Below are 18439 nucleotides of genomic sequence, written 5' to 3' on the forward strand. Positions count from 1 at the left end.
CTTTGCCCCCTTTGCCCCGATAGTTCCCAAGAGGCAGCTGAATGGACAAATGTGCCACATGTTCAACAGTGGGAAGACCAGACAGGTGTCAGAAATCACCGTTAGCTCCATGAAGTATATCTGTGTCAGCTGTGCTTCAGAATAGATCTGCTTGTGAGGGTGTTTGTAAGTAAAGGTCATGCTTTATCCTGTGTAGATGGAGCATTCAACTGCAGCGGTCGTTCTCTACTTCAGGCTTTATCTCTTTCTAAATCCCTCTCTCGTCTCAACCAAGTTAGTAAGTACAAGAAAGACGTCGAGCAACAGCTTGAATACTACGGGCTGGTCGGAAAAAAGCGTTTCAGTCTCTTTCTGGTGAACCATGGGGCAGGGCTGCACAATTAAAATTCATATCTGGTATCTATAAACTTTTTTATGACACACTGTAAAAAGTATATTTATGCAAAGCTGAAAAATCTGCAAGAGGAACTCGTGAGAAGCAAAATCATTTTACTACACTTTGTGTTGTAAAAGGATTTTTCCTGATGTTTTCACACAAACAAAAAACATGTTTGTCATTGTTGCATAAATTGTGCAGCTCTGCATCTTCTGCGGGATTTAATTTTTGGTACACTTACATGCACAGTTTTCTCTAAAACTAATTAAGATTTTTTTTGTAATAAAATAGTAGTTCTCCTGCCTTATATAAAAAATGACTGAGCAAAAGACGACTGGGGCATTGGAAGAATGAAGATCTCCTTTAGATCATCTAATAGCAGAATTGTTTCTGTCCTGAAGCTTTTGTTATTCTTCCATGTTGCGTTTCTCCTCTTTGTTTTTTTTTTCCTTTTTCCATCGTTGCTATCATCTGGTTTTTCGAGGCAAGACTTGCTGCTGTGTTTGTTCTTTCTCTGTAGGGGTTTGCTGGCTCCAGACTCTTTCCATGATCTCTATATTAGTTTCTGACTCAATTTTTAACCCTCTCTGCTGATTCACTTTGGATCTATGCACTGTTTTCAAACGTATTGACATCTATGTCTGGCATACTGATATGCTTGTCCTTGTTGTCGATTACAGAGCAGAGAACATTCAACTTGACTGAGACACCCAGAGAAAAGAGGTAAAGCCAGTGTGTCATTTCATGAGCTCAGGCAAGAACCACTCAACTGTGTAGGGTCCTGCTCAGAGGTTCCTCCCTTTTTAGGCAACAGTGCTGACCAGTGATTAGTGATTGGTTTACATGGGGATCTGTGTGTGTGTGTATGTATGTGTTTCCCTAGATTTAAACCTGTGGTTGGTGTCTAAGTGCACAGGATGTGACATGCTTCCTGTTGTGAGGCTGGGGCCAGCATATTCTCTGATTACAACCTCAAAATAACCCTGAGTAAACAGTAAAACTCAGGGCTTTCTTGTATGTCAGACCTCACAAACATTTTGCAAAATTCTAGACCACATCAGTGATGTTGAAAGGGAAGCATGCACATACTGTAGTATTTATCTTGGATAGAGATTTTAACAGTTACTATGAATTAACATTTGCTTAACATTCCTGCTCTGTAACGCAGGGATTCCCAACCAATGTGTACAAGTGCTTCCCGGGGTAGCTAATCAAAGCTAAACAGCATGCAGAGCCAAAATACATGCAGAACTGATTACAATAGATTTTAATCATTTATCTCAACAAGAAGTGAAAAGTGGTTAAAGTACAGTCATGTGAAAAAGACTATGCAGTCTACCAAAAAACGGAGTACATCCCATGTACATTCTTTAGCAGCAGTAACTTGAAGTGATAATTTTCTCTATGACTTTATCAGTTTTTCGCATTGTTGCAGAGGAATCTTGACCTATTGAAGTTTGCAGATATTTGTTTATGCACAGTTTTCTTAAGGTTCCACTTCAGCATTTCTTTGGGGTTGAAGTCTGGACTTTGACAGGACCGTTGCAACACCTTGATTCTTTTCCTTTTCAGCAATCCTTTTTGTATATTAGCTGCTCTGCTTGGAATCACTGGGTCTTGTTTACTAATATTTGTGTGGAAACTGTTACCCTGCACAAATAATTAGTTCCCGCGCAAAAGTACTGTCGCTTTAAAATGTATAATTTGGGTTTTTAGTTTCTCTGATCATTGCACAGCCTGACTTTGGGAAGAATTTGCTGAAGATTGTGACATTGTGTTGTGAGACACCTGACAAAACTTCTTTTATAGAGATGGTCACACTTGCTGATGATCAGTCAAACCAGGTCCTGCTCTATTTGATCGTAAGTAGCTGCACCTGGCTGCTACGTCTTCTTAATTTCTATGGAAGTATTAAGGATATAGTCTAAGGAGTTTGGGGGAAAAAAATAACTGGACTTTTTCACTTCAAATCCGAGAAGCTTCTTGCAAGGATGTACATGCACTGAGTATTCTGCATAGACTTGTTTGGAAACCTTCTTTTTGACATGACTGTAGCTTGATTTTAAAACAGGTAGCTGAAAATATGGCTGTTACAGTTGAAATCAGTAGCTAAAAAGCTCAAAATGATATCTAAACATAACTAGAAAGCAGATGAAAAAGTGAGCTAAAATTATGAATAAAGGGTTGAAAATTATTAGCTAAAAGTGTTGTCAGCTATATAAATTGTTTGCTAACAGTTTAAATAAATAGCCGAGATTATAAGATAGGCTCTTGGATAAATAAACACAATGAATAAACATTTGAAACTGTTCACTAAACATAATGGATAGCAGTTAAATGAAGTAGCTGCTATTTAAAGTAAATAGTTGAAATGGTACGCCGGTAGTTATGGAAAAATGGTTGAGATAGTTTGCTAATCTAGCCTACTAGTCCTCGTGATTCCATGTCCCTGGTTTATGTATGCCTGAATGGAAGCTGAATGGGGTTAGGGTAATTGATAAGCTAAAAGTAGTCCTGGTCCAGGTTAAACTGAGGTCAAATGAACACATTTGTACGTGGTGCTGATGAGGGGCTCTTGTGTCCATCTGACAGGGCAGAAAAAAGGTTGGGGACCACTGTAGTAACATTGCTTGTTTTGATTTCATTTAATAAATGCTTCTATCCATATACATTTTATCATCGATTTCATCTCATTGCCTCATAAATTCATCATGTGCTAATATATTTTGTTTTCTAACAACCATTGCTAACAGAGGAAACACTGTAGAAGATCATATTAGGCGATCAAATTATATTACACCGTTAGATTATTGTATTAGAATAAATTACATTTATATAACCACACCAACCTGATTAGACTCACCAACTGTTTTTGTCCTTTACGATATCAGAATCCATCCGATTTAACTACCACTGCCCAAAAAGCGCTGGTTAATATTTAAATGTTCAACTAAAATAGCAGATAATACAAACATCAGTGTAACTCTTCATTGCAAAACCTGTAATTATCTTAATTTTCCATTCCCACACTGTTCTAGGAATGACTTGTAGACTTTAGAATATTATTGGCATTTTGAGTTACCTGATGAGAAGAGACACAACGACTTGGTCTGAGGTGCTTTATATCCATGCAGGGTTTTGGGTTTCCGTAAGCGGGCCCAGTCAGCAGAGGAGGAGAGCAGCGCACCACTCGAACACCTCACCCTCACAGAGTTCCTCAAAGAGTATGTTATTCACCTAAATGGCCTCACATGTGCATGTGTGGCTTAAGTCATTTCAACCCCGCTGTGCGACCGTTCCCAAGCTCATCCATTAACCATGTAGGTTTTTTTCCCAGCTGCATCTGATGATGTAGGAATCTGCAGAAGCAGATTATATTAACACTTCTTATGACGGGTGGCTGCTGTAGGTTTGATGTGATAATGCATGGTTGTTTTTTTTTACGTTCTGTCATTGTTGCCTTTCACCTAGAATGCCCAATGTAACTAGCATAACCCGCTGAAAATAGATGACACGTATTAATTGCATTTTGGCAAGGTCATACTATAAATAGCATGCACTAGAGTCCATAGTGACTTCCAAGCATGCCGAGCATGTTGTGAAGAGTAATAATCCGTAGACTAGGGGTCCTGGAAGACTGTCTGGACATTCTTTCATTCCAGCATGATACCAATGTACCTTATTATGCTCTCTTTAGTCTATTAAACTACTAAAATTATGATGTGTTTTTGTTAGTGTGTGCATGTTGGATGGTAGTACTGCAGTGAGGACTTGTAATGACCTCTGACTAAAGCATTTACACTAAAACAGGATCGAGGATGAGGACTGGGATAAATACATAATCCCATCTAAGGTCGAGTCAGAGAAGTACAAAGTCAGCCGGACCTTCAGCTTCCTCAAGAGCAGGATGTCGAGCACTCGCAGCAAGACTAAGGTGAGACAGTGCAGTGGAGTTTCTAATTCATGCTGGCTGTGATTTCAGATCTACTCAAATGTCATTAAAAATGCCCACAGTTAAAAGTTTAGAATTAAAAAAAAAAACCACACACACGGCTTAAAGGCTTCTAAAAGCAGTGCAGTAAAAGTTTACCACATCTCAGACATGCCAGGTCGGAATTCTTGTGCTGGGGGGCCATTGTCTGAGCACAAGCCTTTATTTGGTGAAGCAGAAAATTCTCTCCCTCTTCAGGTCTTAGCAACAAGACACAGTGAAAATATTCTCTTACATAACATGTAGACCCCCGCTCCACACACACACAGCATGGGGAACCAAAACACATTCTGTGCTGCACTCCTAATCTTGTGAACATATGTGCTTGTCTTTAAGGATGTGCATGTCTTTAACGACAGTGTTTCCCTATATTTACGGAAACACAATGCACATGAAGACTCAGAAAACAAACACATTTTCTAGACCTCCTTGCAAAGTTTCAAAAGATAATAAACATTCTTCTATCGCAGCATACACTGAGGACACCCCCCTCCCCTCCAACCCAGTGCCCCCTAATGATAAAGCACCATAACAGCAGCAGTCCCAATGGACCTTAACAAAGTAAACAAAAAGGCTCACTCAGAGGCCCCTTTATCTCAACTAACTTCACTTTAACAGGTGTTATTCAGCAAGAAGATGGCCGCTTTAAGCCTCTTTTTTGCCTGCTGCAACGAGTCATATTATTTCTACTCTCCTGCTTTGCATGTTATTATGGCATTATCTGCAATAACTGTCAGCTGAATGAGCAAATTTAAAAAATATGCCTATTTAATCATTTGCCTCTCAGGTGAAGGGTAAAGAGGTGAAGGAGGGAAAGGAGAAGTCAGTCACTCCTAATGGTCATCAGTTTGTTCCTGTGTCTCCATCTGGTCCTGCTCTTTGTGTGGCCTGTGATAAGCCTGTTTCTGGGAAGGAGCTGTTGCAGTGCTCCAGTAAGTATTACACTGTCAGTGCTGATGTTGTTTTATGTCCTGTGGTGGCTGAACTGTTTTGGATTTGTTTAAATCTCTTTGCACGTGCTGCTGTGATGTTTTGTTCAGTATAAGACATGAAGTCATTTTTTTTTCTTTCATAAAGTCAACATTTCTAGTGACAAACAACAGTTTGTATGCCATCTGGATACTGGATTCACATATGTTGTAATAACTCAGTTCATGGAATTAACTGACATTTTATATGTGCTTGTCTGCAGACTGTTTGCTGAATGTTCATAAGAACTGTCGGGAGTCTGTTGCAGCCTGTGCAAAGGTAATCATTAACACAATGCACCTCGTTTGCGCTCAGAGCAAATAAGCAAGATTATTGATTTAAAAATAGTTTTACAAAAGAAAAAAGTCAAGCCAGAGAGCTTCACATATGTGAAAAAAGAAAAAGAAACAGCTGCTGGTGACAGACTGTTTCATGTTTGATGTACTGTTTTAACATAGTTAACAATGGTGTTATTTTATATTTGGCAGAATATAAAGTCCTACCTCTTTCTTTTTTTAAATGTTGCATGTTTTTATTTGTCAGCTGACTTCTTGGGGACAAAGTCTTTGTCCGTTTCTGTATGGCTTACACAGTCAGCCAGGGATGAAGTCAGTTTTACAAAAATAGGTCAGGCACTTTTAGTTAGCACTAGTCAGCCTGTATAAATAGATGAGAAAGAAAAGGTTTGCTATGTTATAGATGGTGTTATGGAAACTGTAGGCTCTGACATTACTAAAGCTTGACCTACACTCTGGATTGTAAGTACAGCTTTTCTTCTGCTGCACCAGGTGTTAACTTGTAGATTGTCCATCACTGTAGTGACCCTTTATTACCTGAACAGACCACAATGCTGTAGAAAGAGATTTTATGCCCTATGCATTAAACGACACATTCATTTACTTTTACATCTAGCAAACACGTTTGGTATGTAAAACACTCATTATTTATATCTGTGTTCAATGTCAGCTAGCAGAATGGTGTCAAGCCACTACCCACATGTGCACACAAACACTCCTAAAAACATTGTTGTGTAGCACTATTTGGACCCAAAGTCCACAGATTGCATTTAAGTACATGCTAGCTAAACCAGAAATCTGTCACTCAGTTTGTTACTGTGTTGTAGCTTGTTATCTAGTTTTAATCATTCCCTTTGTGTTTTCCTGTGTCTCTTATCACCCCTTTTTTTGTTGTCTAAAGAGGGCAAAATGCAAGAAAAGAAGGAAAACGAAGAAAAAGGAGTCAGTTACTTTAGTAAAGACAAGCAGAGTGAAAGTGGGTACTTTTTTCCACAGGAAGAGTAAATTCCTGGACATGGTCACAAAGGAACTCCGGGAATGTGTTGATATCACAAATTAGTCATGCATAAGTACAATATTTCCCAGCATGTTTCTCTTTAACTGATTCCAGTATTGACTAAATTTGTTGTGATTACAACCATATCCTCCTGTTATTCAAAGCAAAAACACACAGATTTACAACTTTTGGTGGCGATATGATTATATATTATTATATATTTCCAGAAACTGCAAGACAGGAATGCATTGCTGATGAAGAGCAAGGCCTTTTCTCTCCCGCAGAGTGAGTGCCCCCACTGCTCCTCCCTTTGTCTTTGATTCATTTAGTTTTCACCTGTCCTCCCTTGTCCTGTAGTAGATAAGTAAGCCATTGCTCTTCACCCCTCGTCATTCCTCTTCTGTTGTTTTTCTTTCCTGTTTTAAAAAAAAGAAAAAGTTAAATTTTAATCTACCTCAGTGGGGGATCTGGTCTGGATTGTGTTTACGTGTGCATGAGAACACGGGTTGAGTGCTCTATTTGCACTAACATGATCATTTTATTTCTTCAGTTTAAGCTTTCTGTCTGCTTTGAGTGCTTGGTATTAGACAGAGGTGTCAACATCTGCAATGTATTGTCACAACTGTAATCAAACTGCAGTTAAACAGTGAAAGATTCTAACAGTTTAATGATCCTGTAAATTTTATAGCAGTGACTACATAGATATAAACAAAACATCTGAATACTAAACAAACACGCAATATTTATTTGTAGAGTGGGAAAGCTTCCAGTGTATGACGTATTTCTCCTCCTTTTGATCTTCCTTTTTAGACCCTGTCAAAGAAAACCCTCCATCCTCCATTTTCTCTTCTTCTTCCTGCCCGTCGTCTTCGCTTCCAACAATGAACAGAGAAAAAAAAGAAACAGTCGCACCGCTTACTAAAAGCCTCTCTATCTCTGCAGACAGCAGGTAGGCTGGCTATGATCTGGGAAAAGAAAAATATTACCACCGGTATGAAAAAAGCATTAAGAATGAATGAACTGCATTAATTTTGTCTTTTAATTCAATTTGTTTACTTTTAAATGTGACCTATTATGCCTATTTCCAGCTCTATGTTTTTACTCTCATATTCTTTTAGAGATGTTTTCCATGATTTATAGGTTCATCCATAGTTCATCCACTGTCTGAAACAAGCCATTGTAGCTTCCCCTCCCTTTAAGCCAGTTTTCTTCTGATTGGCTGGCCCTGACAAACAGAAGGTCTGAACAACAGGTTGATGGGGATTCTGTACTCCCAGTCAGAGCTGTCTATCTGAGATGACCACATTGGGGATACTCCCTCATGTTGATGTCACACAGATCCAGGAGTAGAAAAAACATTTGGAAATTAAAAAAAAATTATTCTTCTGTGCCCTACGACAGCTGGGATAGGCTCCAGCGCCCCCCGCGACCCTGAAAAGGATAAACGGAAGCGGATAGATGGACACAATTGAGACTTCCAAAAACCAGACTCTATTTTAATATGCCTAAAAATAAATGAAACCTAGATTTTCAAACAAGCTCTTCTGACCTGGCTCTCTTTCCCTCAGACGGCTGAGCGACTCAGCAGGTGCCGACTCTGAGTGTGCTGCTCCAACTTGCACTATTAGCTCACTGTCTGATGACGGGACACCAGTCACAACGACTCCCCCAGCCATCGACCTGCCAATCACCACACAAGGTGAGGAAGAACAGAGAGGCTTGGTGCATGCATCAGTTGTAATAGTGATCCAGAAATAAGACGCTATTCATCGCTTTCATTCGTGTAGATACTGTTGATGCTCCTTTACTGAGCGACCTGTCCGCTGACCTGCTGGGACTTGAAGCAGAGTCATGGAGTCTTGCAGTCACTGCCGAATTTTGTAGGCAACACGACAGACACACAATCAAACGCCAGGATGTTATTTATGGTGAGAAAATCCAGCCGGCCTGGAATTAACAATAAATTAACAATACTGTTTTAATATTTTATATAAAAGCTGTACTGTACAAACGACATCTGTAATCATATAGCTGATTATGTTGGATTCTGTGGGCTGAGTGAAAAGCTAACTTTTTTGCAGTTTCCAAAGAAATGTGTTTCATTATTACTTGTACCACCAGTGTTGTCAGCCTTTGTGTGTTAACATATCAAAATCCTGTGAAGCGCAGCTGGTTTATTTTCAACCTGTAAGAAACCTTTGCCAAACTAAACATTGCATCTACAGTTTGAAACATAAACAGTGCCAGATATTTCAGTATCCGTTACCCAGTTTGGCTGTCCTCTTTCAGAGCTGATGCAGACCGAGCTGCACCATATCCAGACCCTGACGGTCATGTCGGAGGTGTTCAGGAGAGGCATGCTGGAGGAGCTGCAGCTGGATTGGGACTGTGTGGCTCGGATTTTCCCCTGTTTGGATCCCCTGCTGGTCTTCCACAGGAACCTCTTCAGAGCTCTGCAGGAACGCAGACAGGCTGAAACCCAAACAGAGAACTCCCAAAATTACATCATCCACAGGATTGGAGATATACTGCTTCAGCAGGTTAGTTGATATTTAGTTATGTAAAATAAATATACTCAGATGGACGTCTGTGCTCAGCATCTTGTCTCTCTCAGTTCTCCGATGAAAATGCTGAGAAGATGAAAAACTTGTATGGAGAGTTCTGCAGTCACCACATCGAAGCTGTCAACGTCTTCAAAGAGCTACAGCAACAGAACAAGAAACTTCAAAACTTTGTCAGGGTAAGCCCCTGAATCCAGATCCACTGTTTTTTTTCAAGTAGTTATATTACAGTTAAATGTTTTGAGCAGCTAAAATTCTTTGTCTCTCACAGCAACAGAGCAATAACTCTCTGGTCAGACGAAGAGAGGTCCCAGAATTTATCCTGCTTGTAACTCAGCGCATCACCAAGTACCCAGTGCTGCTGGAGAGGATATTACAGTATACCAAGGGTGGGTCTACTCTACTGTGACTTGTGCAAAACTGCAGATATGCAAATGTTAAGTCTGTTGCATATTTGTTGAAAGCAGAAGAACAAACGAAAAGCAAGAGGAAGTTTTAGTGATTGCATAACAAAATGTTGGCCTAAAGGTTTAGCATTTTAGACCACTTCTTAAAAAATTATTGATATAAAGACCTAAAACGGAAATCTTTTTTAACCTCTTAGGACCTGGCATCCACATATGTGGACATCCCATTTTGGGTTATTTAGACCAAAATGCTGAATTTTGCTCTACAAGGGCCTGATATCCACTTACGAGGACATTATACTGCTACTGTTCTATCAAAATTTTAAATGAATATCCTCATATTTGGCTCTTATTTTTCTTAAAAACAAAAATAAGGTTAAAAAAAATCTGGTAATTCTTTGTTTTTACATTCATCGGGCCCCAATATGACAAAATATCAAAGAGAAATTAAAAATGCATGCCGTGGAAGAGTTCGGGTCTTAGGAGGTTAATACATTTAAATGCTGCTATTTGTCTGTTATCAGTTAAGAGATCGTAACAAAAAGCTGCATTATTGAAAAGCTGTTTTGCAAAATGGATTATTCATATGACCTCTGGCTATTGTTTCTGTTCGTAGAGGGAAGTATAGAACACTCTGACCTGTCAACTGCCCTGGCTCAGATCCGTGATGTTGTTGCAGCAGTGGACCTGACTGTAAATAAATATGAGAAGTTTCAGGAGCTTCAGGAAGTGCTGGCCCGGCTGGAGAACAAAAGCTTTGCCAAGCTCAAGAATGGCAAGGTGTTTCGCAAACAGGACCTGCACAGCAAACATAGGGATCTGCAGCACAAAGGGCTGGTCTACTGGAAAACAGCCACAGGACGTCTGAAAGGTGGATATGAAATCATATCGGGATCTATGATGTGTTGTTTATTTAGGTTCTAGACAATCAAACTATTTGTGTCCACACTTCTCCTTTCAGATACGTTGGCTCTTTTGCTCACTGACATTCTAGTTTTCCTGCAAGAGAAAGATCAGCGCTTCATATTTGCTGCTGTGGTAAACATCAACCCCTCCCCCTGAAAAAAAAATAAATCTTTTAAATCAAAGAAACTACATTCAACTGTCTGTCCATGTGTCTCTGTCTATTAACCAATCTGGTTCAACCTACAGGACCAGAAGCCTCCAGTAATCCCTCTACAAAAGCTCATCGTCAGAGAAGTTGCCAATGAAGAGAGAGGCATGTTTCTCATCTCTGCATCCTCAGCGGGGCCAGAGATGTATGAAGTTCATACCACCAGCAGAGAGGAGAGGAATGCATGGATGAGACACATTCGACAGGCTGTAGAGAGGTACGTGTAAGCACATGTGATTTAAGTCATACTAGAGTGTTTGTGCAGCTTAGACGCCGTGTGTAGGTCCGGTTAATGTGTGTTAACGATTGTCACAAATTACTAGCTGTCCTGAGGAAGAGGAGGAAGATGAGCGAAGTGCTGAGACCGAGGAAGCCAGACAAGCTGCAGAAATGAGAATTCAGAAGATCACCAAGTTCCAAGGTAAAAAAGGAACGTGTGTTTGAGGCCAAAAGATTACTTTAGAGTTTATTTGTTCATATCACAGAGAGTTTGTGCAGTTATGAAGCATAACAAGACCCATTCCTTGTAATCTTTTTGTTCATTTCGTGTAGAAACGCTGTTGGGTCAGGACCAACGAATCTGCAACAGCCTGGAGGAGAAGTTACAGCTTTATGCTGAGCTTACAGAATTAACCCTCCAGTCACCAGAACCCGTACCACATCGCCACCTGCTGGTAGAATCAGTACCGTACACCGACAGTGAGACACCAAGACAGGCCTCTTCACTGCTCACAGCTGCACTCAGAGAAGGTATAAAAGGTCCAGTGTGGCTGCAATTTTTGATTTTGGAGGGCTTTCTAAATAAAGAAATGTTCTTGGGAAATAATATTTTAATGTTGCAATATAAGTTTAGTTGATTTCTTATAACGAAAATATTCGTTTTAACAAGTATATTAATTAGTATTACAAACTTGAATAAATTAGCAAATTATAAAAAAGTCTATATATCGCACGCTAATGTAGGAAACAACAAATAAATTGAAATAAAAGTGTTTCAAAACGTTTTGACCAAAATTTGCCTTTCCTCCAGCTGAAAACCTGACCACCATTCTCCAGGCTCGTGATGGCATCGCTGTGCAGAGTCAGAGCTCTCCTGTCCGAGGCCCTGAGTGCTGCAGTTATAACAGCCACGGCAGCAGCATTCAGGAGTCTCCCTCTGAGCGTGAGTCACTGGCAGACACTGTAGCATTACATTTTCTGGGATATGTGTCACACTGCAGCTGATGTGTCAGTGTCTACTGTAATGTCTACTGTAATTTCTTGACCACATTGCATATATGCAAGCTGTCACGTCTTCTTCCCTTGTCCCTACAGCGGATTATCTGAGCACGCTAAGCATGAGCTCCACCTCTCTTGGATCTGACAGTGAATTAGCCGGGATGGACAATTCGTTGTGGAGCTCCGCTGTTGAGCTGAGAAAAGGAGAGAACAAAGGGACACTGGTGAAAGTTCAACCTCTTTAGTCCCCCCATGAACAGTGTTTGTTGATGGATTAATAGACATTACTGTTTCACTGTACTGATCCATTGTTTTCTGTAGGTGGCAGAGAGTGTCCAGAGCCTGACCCAACTTCTATACAGTCTACAGGTGAGAAGAACAAATATTTTACCTAATTGATTGAAAGACTGTATGTTTTATGTGATATAAGAATAAAACAGTTCAGCTAAAATACTTATAACACACACAACTGTTTTTATGTTAACTCAGACAGAAATAAATCTCTCAGGAACTTTTACTGTTTTCTTTTGCTAAATAGTGAATATTTAATCTGCCATAACTTACATTTTCAGACTCTAAAATAAAGAAGTATTTAAAAGGTTGTAGATAGATATAGAAAACGGATTTCAAAGACTGTGCATCTAATAAAGCCTTAATACAGTCCCAATCAAAAGTTTAACACCACTTGAAAAATTGCAAAAAAAATCATATTTTGCATGGTTGGATCTTAACAAGGTTCCAAGTCGAGCTTGAACGTGCAACAAGAGGAAATGAGAGTGAGACAAAACACTTTTTCGAGCATGCAATTTATTGAAAACAATGCTTAAACTGAAACAGGCTGTTTTACAGCTGATCAAAGTTTTAGGACCACATTACTTTTAAAGGCCAAATTCTGCCAGGTAGTCACACTGTCGTGACGTTTGTTTGCAAAGGCAAAAAAACGTTCCCTTTTTGAATGTGGTTGAGTTGTTGAACTGCATAAGTGGGGTCCATTGCTACTGAGGTGGGACGGAGTAAGACAGTCATGTGGAATTTTTTAAATGAGGGTTATGGAACAAAAAAGTCAAGTGGAAGACCCCCCAAAAGTTTCACCAGCACTGAGCTGGAGGATCCAATTGGCTGTCCATCAAGACACTGGACAATCCTTGAAATTAAGCCCATTCCTGGTGCCAACTCCAGCCCCATAACCGTGAGACGGCATCTGAGGTAGAGGCGTGGTCCTACCTCTGTAAAGCTGTAAAACCTGTTTGAGTTTAAGCGTTCCTTTTTAATAAATCACATGCTCAAAAAAATGCTTTGTCTGACTCCCATTTCTTTTTTTTTTTGCATGTTGAAGCTCTACTTGGAACCTTGTTAAGTGGTCTTAAACTTTTGATCAGGACTGTATGATGATGCTTATGTTACATTTAGTAACCGGAAGGTGATTAGTTGTCTCCTTATGTTTGCAGGCAGCTGTGACCCTCCAGGACAGCTGCTATGAAGTCCACCAGCTCCTTCTTCAGGAGGGAGAAGGACCTCAGCTCCGAACCCTCGCCTCCCTTCAAAGCAGCCTGGTATCAGTAACATCATACCCACTGAAAACATTTTCTCAATGTAAAACCTTACACGTTTTGAGGAAGCTGAGATTTTACAGTTATGTCAACACATATATTGTTGTCCAGGAGCAGGAGAAGCAGAGGAGTATTGAGAAGAAAAAAGAGGAAGTGGAAAAGAAGGGTTTAGAGAGGAAGAAAGAAGAGGTGGATGAGGTGCAGAAACTCCAGGTGAAGCTGAAACAAGAGCAACAACGTTGGGACAAAGAGTGTCTGGCCAGAGAGAAACAACAGGTTAGCTTCATGCTCGTGTTCTTTAAAATAGATTTTATGTTTCTCAGTCACTTGTCTTTACAGTCTCTCTGTCTTTGTTTCATAATAGTTTGGTGGGGCACAAAAAAGCTTGGTTTAGAGTTATGAGTCTACGCCAATGACTGCAGAAAACAGTCATTGGTCTACGCCCATTTCTTTGATTTTTACCAGGTTATAAATAGATCACATTTAATTAAAGCAAGCAAAAGCAAACTGCAGTGCTAGATGAGACACTAGACTCTTGATAAATAAAATACATTTTACATTTTCTATAATTACTTCAAATTTCAGTAACAAAAACAGGAAACATGTCATATACGAGCAAAATGTGTGACCTGTGAATTTCTTTTTCAAGATAAGATATTGTTAAACATGTGTTGTAACCTCATTTTCATACCTGCATGTGCATCTGCCATTTTCTGTTATCTTATTCAATTTCCTGCGCTGCTCTTGCCATGGTTATATTTTACTAAGTGCTAATATAGAACAGGTCAAAAAGGTTGTTACCTGCTTTCAAAACCTCAACTTAAAACCCAAGTTGTGGTTAAATTGCTTAAGTTTCAAATATAGTATTAATCTTTAGACCTAAGCAATGTATGAGGTCTGTTACAACAGTACAATAATAAGCCTTGCATGCTTACAGAGTGAACAGGAGACTTTGCTGGAGCAGCGGGAGCAGCAGTGTCTTCTGGAAGCTGAGCGGCTGCGCTGTGAGCGTGAGGAGCTGGAGGCCCAGCTGCTGGAGTACCAGCAAAATCTGGACAGACTGAGGGAGGGTCAGAGGAGTGTAGAGAGGGAGAAGGAGAAGATCGAAGCGCAACAGAGACTGCTCCAGAGCTGGAGACATAGCCGCCAGAGCAGCCTGCCTGTTATGATTCCACTGGGTGAATACAAGGTAATTCAGGAAGCGGGAGATGATACGGGAAAGTGCATTAATGCAGGGGATAAAAGTACAGAAAGATTCAAGTAACAAAATAGATAAATACATAAATAAATGAAAACAAAACTAGGAACGATAGAAAAAATAAAGCCAGAAGAATTTGTCACCTCTCCTTTTATTTCATGTCATTTTGATGTCCCAGGGGTCTACCCACAGCCGCTCAGGGAGCCTGGATGGCAACAGTTCAGTGTACAAGAATGAGGCAGCTTTGCTCACCTCACTCCAACAGAACCACCTCCACCAGCCCAGCAACAACAACCAGCACCAGCATCCTCTCTCCATGCCAAGAAAAAACCACGAAGACCCCCTTCACAGTTCCACCTATTCGACCAACCTCGGCCTCAGTGCCAGCCTCTACAACAGCCTCAACACCCTGCTGAGCCAGACACACAGCAAACAACCGCTGGATGGCATGACATACCCGAGCTACAGTAACAGTCATGACTGTCCTCAGGCCCTGAATGACTCCATCCACCCCTTTGGCAGCAGGATCACTACACATTCACAGGAGACCAACACTTGTAAGACTACTTACTATATATAAAGCATGGTAGAAAGTGCATGCCTTTTTAAATCAGTATTGTACATATTGTGCTTTTTCCAGCCCTCATAAACAACATCTTTGTCTTGACAGTTGAAAGTGATTCTTTTGACTTCATACAGTGGGTGTCTGGACCCACACAGGGACGTGGACACACACTGGACCCTATTTTGTCTTATGTTTTCTTTGTTTCAAACTGGATGATCTGTGGCACTGTATGTGGCACTGTATTTTCAGATCACAAGCTTGTCTCATTTGACATTGCCTTGCTCTGTAGCTCTATTAAACCTCATGTTCCTGCGAGGCGCTGTGATATTATTAACCCATCCACTGCTGTGCATTTCTCTGCTTATTTCAATCAGAACTCTGGAATTCCTAAGTCTGTGTCTTTAGATACAGAGAGGCTCCGCTCCTGGATGATGCTGTGGCCTTATTAAAAAGACCCCAAAACTAAATCTGAGCCCTGGCTAAATGACACAACTCATGCCTGTCAGATGTGAATGCGAAAAAGCTGAAGGAAAGTGGGGAAAAAAGGACATGCCTAACAGCTGCTTTTGACACAGTGAATTATAGTATTTTAAATATTGATTCCCACATTTCTCAAAGAACGTTTTGTGTTAGAACTTGATTTCAGATCTTCCTCTGCTCCTTTGTCTTGTGGGGTTCCGCAGGGCTCAATATCTTAGAAAGCAGAAAATTGCTTTCAATTGTTATGCAGATGATACTCAGATTTATGTGCCCCTAAAACGAAAGGATGTCTACTCCATACAACATGCGACCGTGGCTCAGGGGATTGGGAAGCTCATCTGTAACCCGAAGGTTGCTGGTTCGATCCCCCTGCTCTCTCTGTCCTGGTCGTTGTGTCCTTGGGCAAGACACTTCACCTACCGTCTACTGGTGTTGGCCAGAAGGGCCGATGGCGCGATATGGCAGCCTCGCTTCTGTCAGTCTGCCCCAGGGCAGCTGTGGCTACAACTGTAGCTTGCCTCCACCAGTGTGTCAATGTGAGAGTGAATGAATAGTGGAATTGTACAGCGCTTTGGGTGCCTAGAAAAGCGCTATATAAATGCAATCCATTATTATTATTATTATACAAACAGCTAACTGCTTTGAGGAATCAAATGAGTAGATGGCGCTAAACTTCCTAAATTTTAGGCCTTGTATCACTGGTGGGCCTTTTCCTATCAACATAAGCCCGCTGGCATAGTCTTGGGTTTTAGGATGGACAATCAGATCGGTGCACTGGGATAATCCAGCTACTTTTAGCTGAAACAGCTGGTTAAAATGAAAAACATTCTGTCAAAAGATCACTTTGAAACAGTAATCCATGGCTTCATTATGTTTGTGTCAGTAAGTCCTCTCTGTCCCCTCTTAAGCTGGTGCAAAATGCCCCAGCACGACTTATAACTGAAACACGAAGAGAGAGCTTATTACTCCTGCTTTATCCTCACTGCACTGGCTGCAGACCCATTTTAGAGTACATTTTAAAAAAATTGTATTTGTTGTTTTTAAGTGCTTAAATGGCCTTGCCCCAGCTGACCTCTCTGAGCTGCTGCACTTGTACTCCCCTTCCCGGTCACTCAGATCAGCTCACCAACTGCTCTTGGATGTCCGAGGACACAGCAGCTGCTCATGGGGACAGAGCTTTTGTTGTAGCAAATCCCAACTTGTAGAGTTGGGAGCTGGAGAAGATGGGCCTCCTCAATCTTAATATTTAAATCTGCTCTTAGGTTCCCTGACTAACTTGTTTTGCCAAACAAAGCACCTCTTTTGTTGGGCATTTGACCCGGTTTGAGATTTTGATTTAATTTTGTTTAAATCTTTATTTTTTTTATTTTATTTTATTTCTACTGTTTTTACTGATGTGTCATGTTGATGTCCTTATTTTGTTTAGTAATTTTTATATACATATATATTTTTCCTTTTTTTGTATTCTTTAAATTGTATAAATAATACAAAACCACTGACCAAAACGTTGGTGTTTCTAAAGGGCTTTATAAATAAAGTTGGCTTGAATTGACACTTTGTGTTGTTCTTCTTTCAGCAAACTTCAGACCAGTGGTGGACAAACAATCCCCGGATCTGTGGAGGTCAGAGGTCACAGGGCATAGACTTTATGAGGACGGCTTCTCTTCCTCTCACTCTCTTAACCCTCTCCTCCCCCCTCAGGCGTACCTCTCTCTCGAGGGGGAGAATAGGGATGAGGGAGTTGAGGAGAACATTGTTTACCTCTAAAGGTCCATGAGAGAAAAATAAACAATATAGGCCACCAGTTGTATACTGAACAAACAATAATATGTCTGTTGCTTAAATGTGTGTGTGTGTGTGTGTGTGTGTGTGCATATATGTCCATGTAAATATGATGGATTTATGTTCATCTTTTAAAATCGGAGAGATCAAATATAGAGGTAATCGCAGGGAGAAAGTATAAACCGACTGTACAGTATGTGCCTTTATCATTGTATGTTGTGAACTTTAACCATTCTCCTCCTGTGTGATCAAACCATTGTGCCTTTTCACAAACAAGCTCTTTGTAAATCAGCTTTTATATTTGTACTTCTCGTGTTTTTACTTCTACCACAAATCTTTTAAGTATCTGTGCACTTTGTTTGATGACAAAGGTACCTTTGTGCTACAAACTTTTTGACTTTAAATACAAGAAAGTCAGGACAGAGTAAAATTGATGTAATTTAAATTTAATTAATTTGATGTCTTGAGCACTTAAAATGAAATAAGAATATATGAGAAGCCAATCAACCCCTTTTTTTAAAACTATATATAGATTATTTCTCCAAGTGATCTTTAATGATATTTATAAGGAATTGTGGGCCTCTACGAGAAATAAAAATAGACTTATATTGTGTATAAATATGAAATACATGTATAGTTTTTCGGAGCGGCTACCTATGCACAATATGTTGAATTGTTTTCTCACTTAAGTGCCAAAAATATATTGCTGTCTGATGCTGTAATGTCTGTGAAGAGAGGGTGTATTTTTTCTCCTGTTCCTTGAAATTTCAGATAATTTATTGCTTAAAAATTGCTTCATGCACTGTCAACGTTTATAAGATTTTGTTTGAAAATTTGACTTGTAATCTTCATAATCAGAACTGTGTTATCATATTGTGTGTGTATATATATATGTAATATATATGTATATATATATATATAAAACTGTTGTGGCA

The 18439-nt window shown here is 40.0% G+C and overlaps 1 protein-coding gene across 4 annotated transcripts in view; it reads left to right on the forward strand.

The window, feature by feature from the left end:
- The window catches only part of LOC102788327 (rho guanine nucleotide exchange factor 28-like), a 42513-nt gene extending 24100 nt beyond the window's left edge, over positions 1–18413 (forward strand). Inside the window, exons 15-40 of one of the 4 annotated variants that reach the window (XM_035907272.2) lie at positions 197–277; positions 1057–1099; positions 3511–3600; positions 4187–4310; positions 5155–5299; positions 5560–5615; positions 6857–6914; positions 7440–7578; positions 8198–8328; positions 8417–8557; positions 8919–9169; positions 9244–9369; positions 9462–9579; positions 10214–10468; positions 10559–10635; positions 10750–10928; positions 11035–11132; positions 11264–11461; positions 11742–11873; positions 12026–12153; positions 12251–12298; positions 13378–13482; positions 13591–13755; positions 14417–14668; positions 14856–15234; positions 17299–18413. In XM_035907272.2, coding sequence (XP_035763165.2) covers positions 197–277; positions 1057–1099; positions 3511–3600; positions 4187–4310; positions 5155–5299; positions 5560–5615; positions 6857–6914; positions 7440–7578; positions 8198–8328; positions 8417–8557; positions 8919–9169; positions 9244–9369; positions 9462–9579; positions 10214–10468; positions 10559–10635; positions 10750–10928; positions 11035–11132; positions 11264–11461; positions 11742–11873; positions 12026–12153; positions 12251–12298; positions 13378–13482; positions 13591–13755; positions 14417–14668; positions 14856–15234; positions 17299–17489 — 3710 coding nt within the window. In that variant the 3' untranslated portion in view covers positions 17490–18413. The remainder of the gene's footprint in view (positions 1–196; positions 278–1056; positions 1100–3510; positions 3601–4186; positions 4311–5154; positions 5300–5559; positions 5616–6856; positions 6915–7439; positions 7579–8197; positions 8329–8416; positions 8558–8918; positions 9170–9243; positions 9370–9461; positions 9580–10213; positions 10469–10558; positions 10636–10749; positions 10929–11034; positions 11133–11263; positions 11462–11741; positions 11874–12025; positions 12154–12250; positions 12299–13377; positions 13483–13590; positions 13756–14416; positions 14669–14855; positions 15235–17298) is intronic. The other 3 variants (XM_035907271.2, XM_087849274.1, XM_087849275.1) reach the window with 3 other exon arrangements.
- The last annotated feature ends 26 nt before the right edge of the window (positions 18414–18439 follow it).

This window comes from Neolamprologus brichardi, chromosome 12 (assembly GCF_056152115.1).
Source record: "Neolamprologus brichardi isolate AB-2024 chromosome 12, ASM5615211v1, whole genome shotgun sequence".
Classification (NCBI taxonomy): Eukaryota; Metazoa; Chordata; class Actinopteri; order Cichliformes; family Cichlidae; genus Neolamprologus; species Neolamprologus brichardi.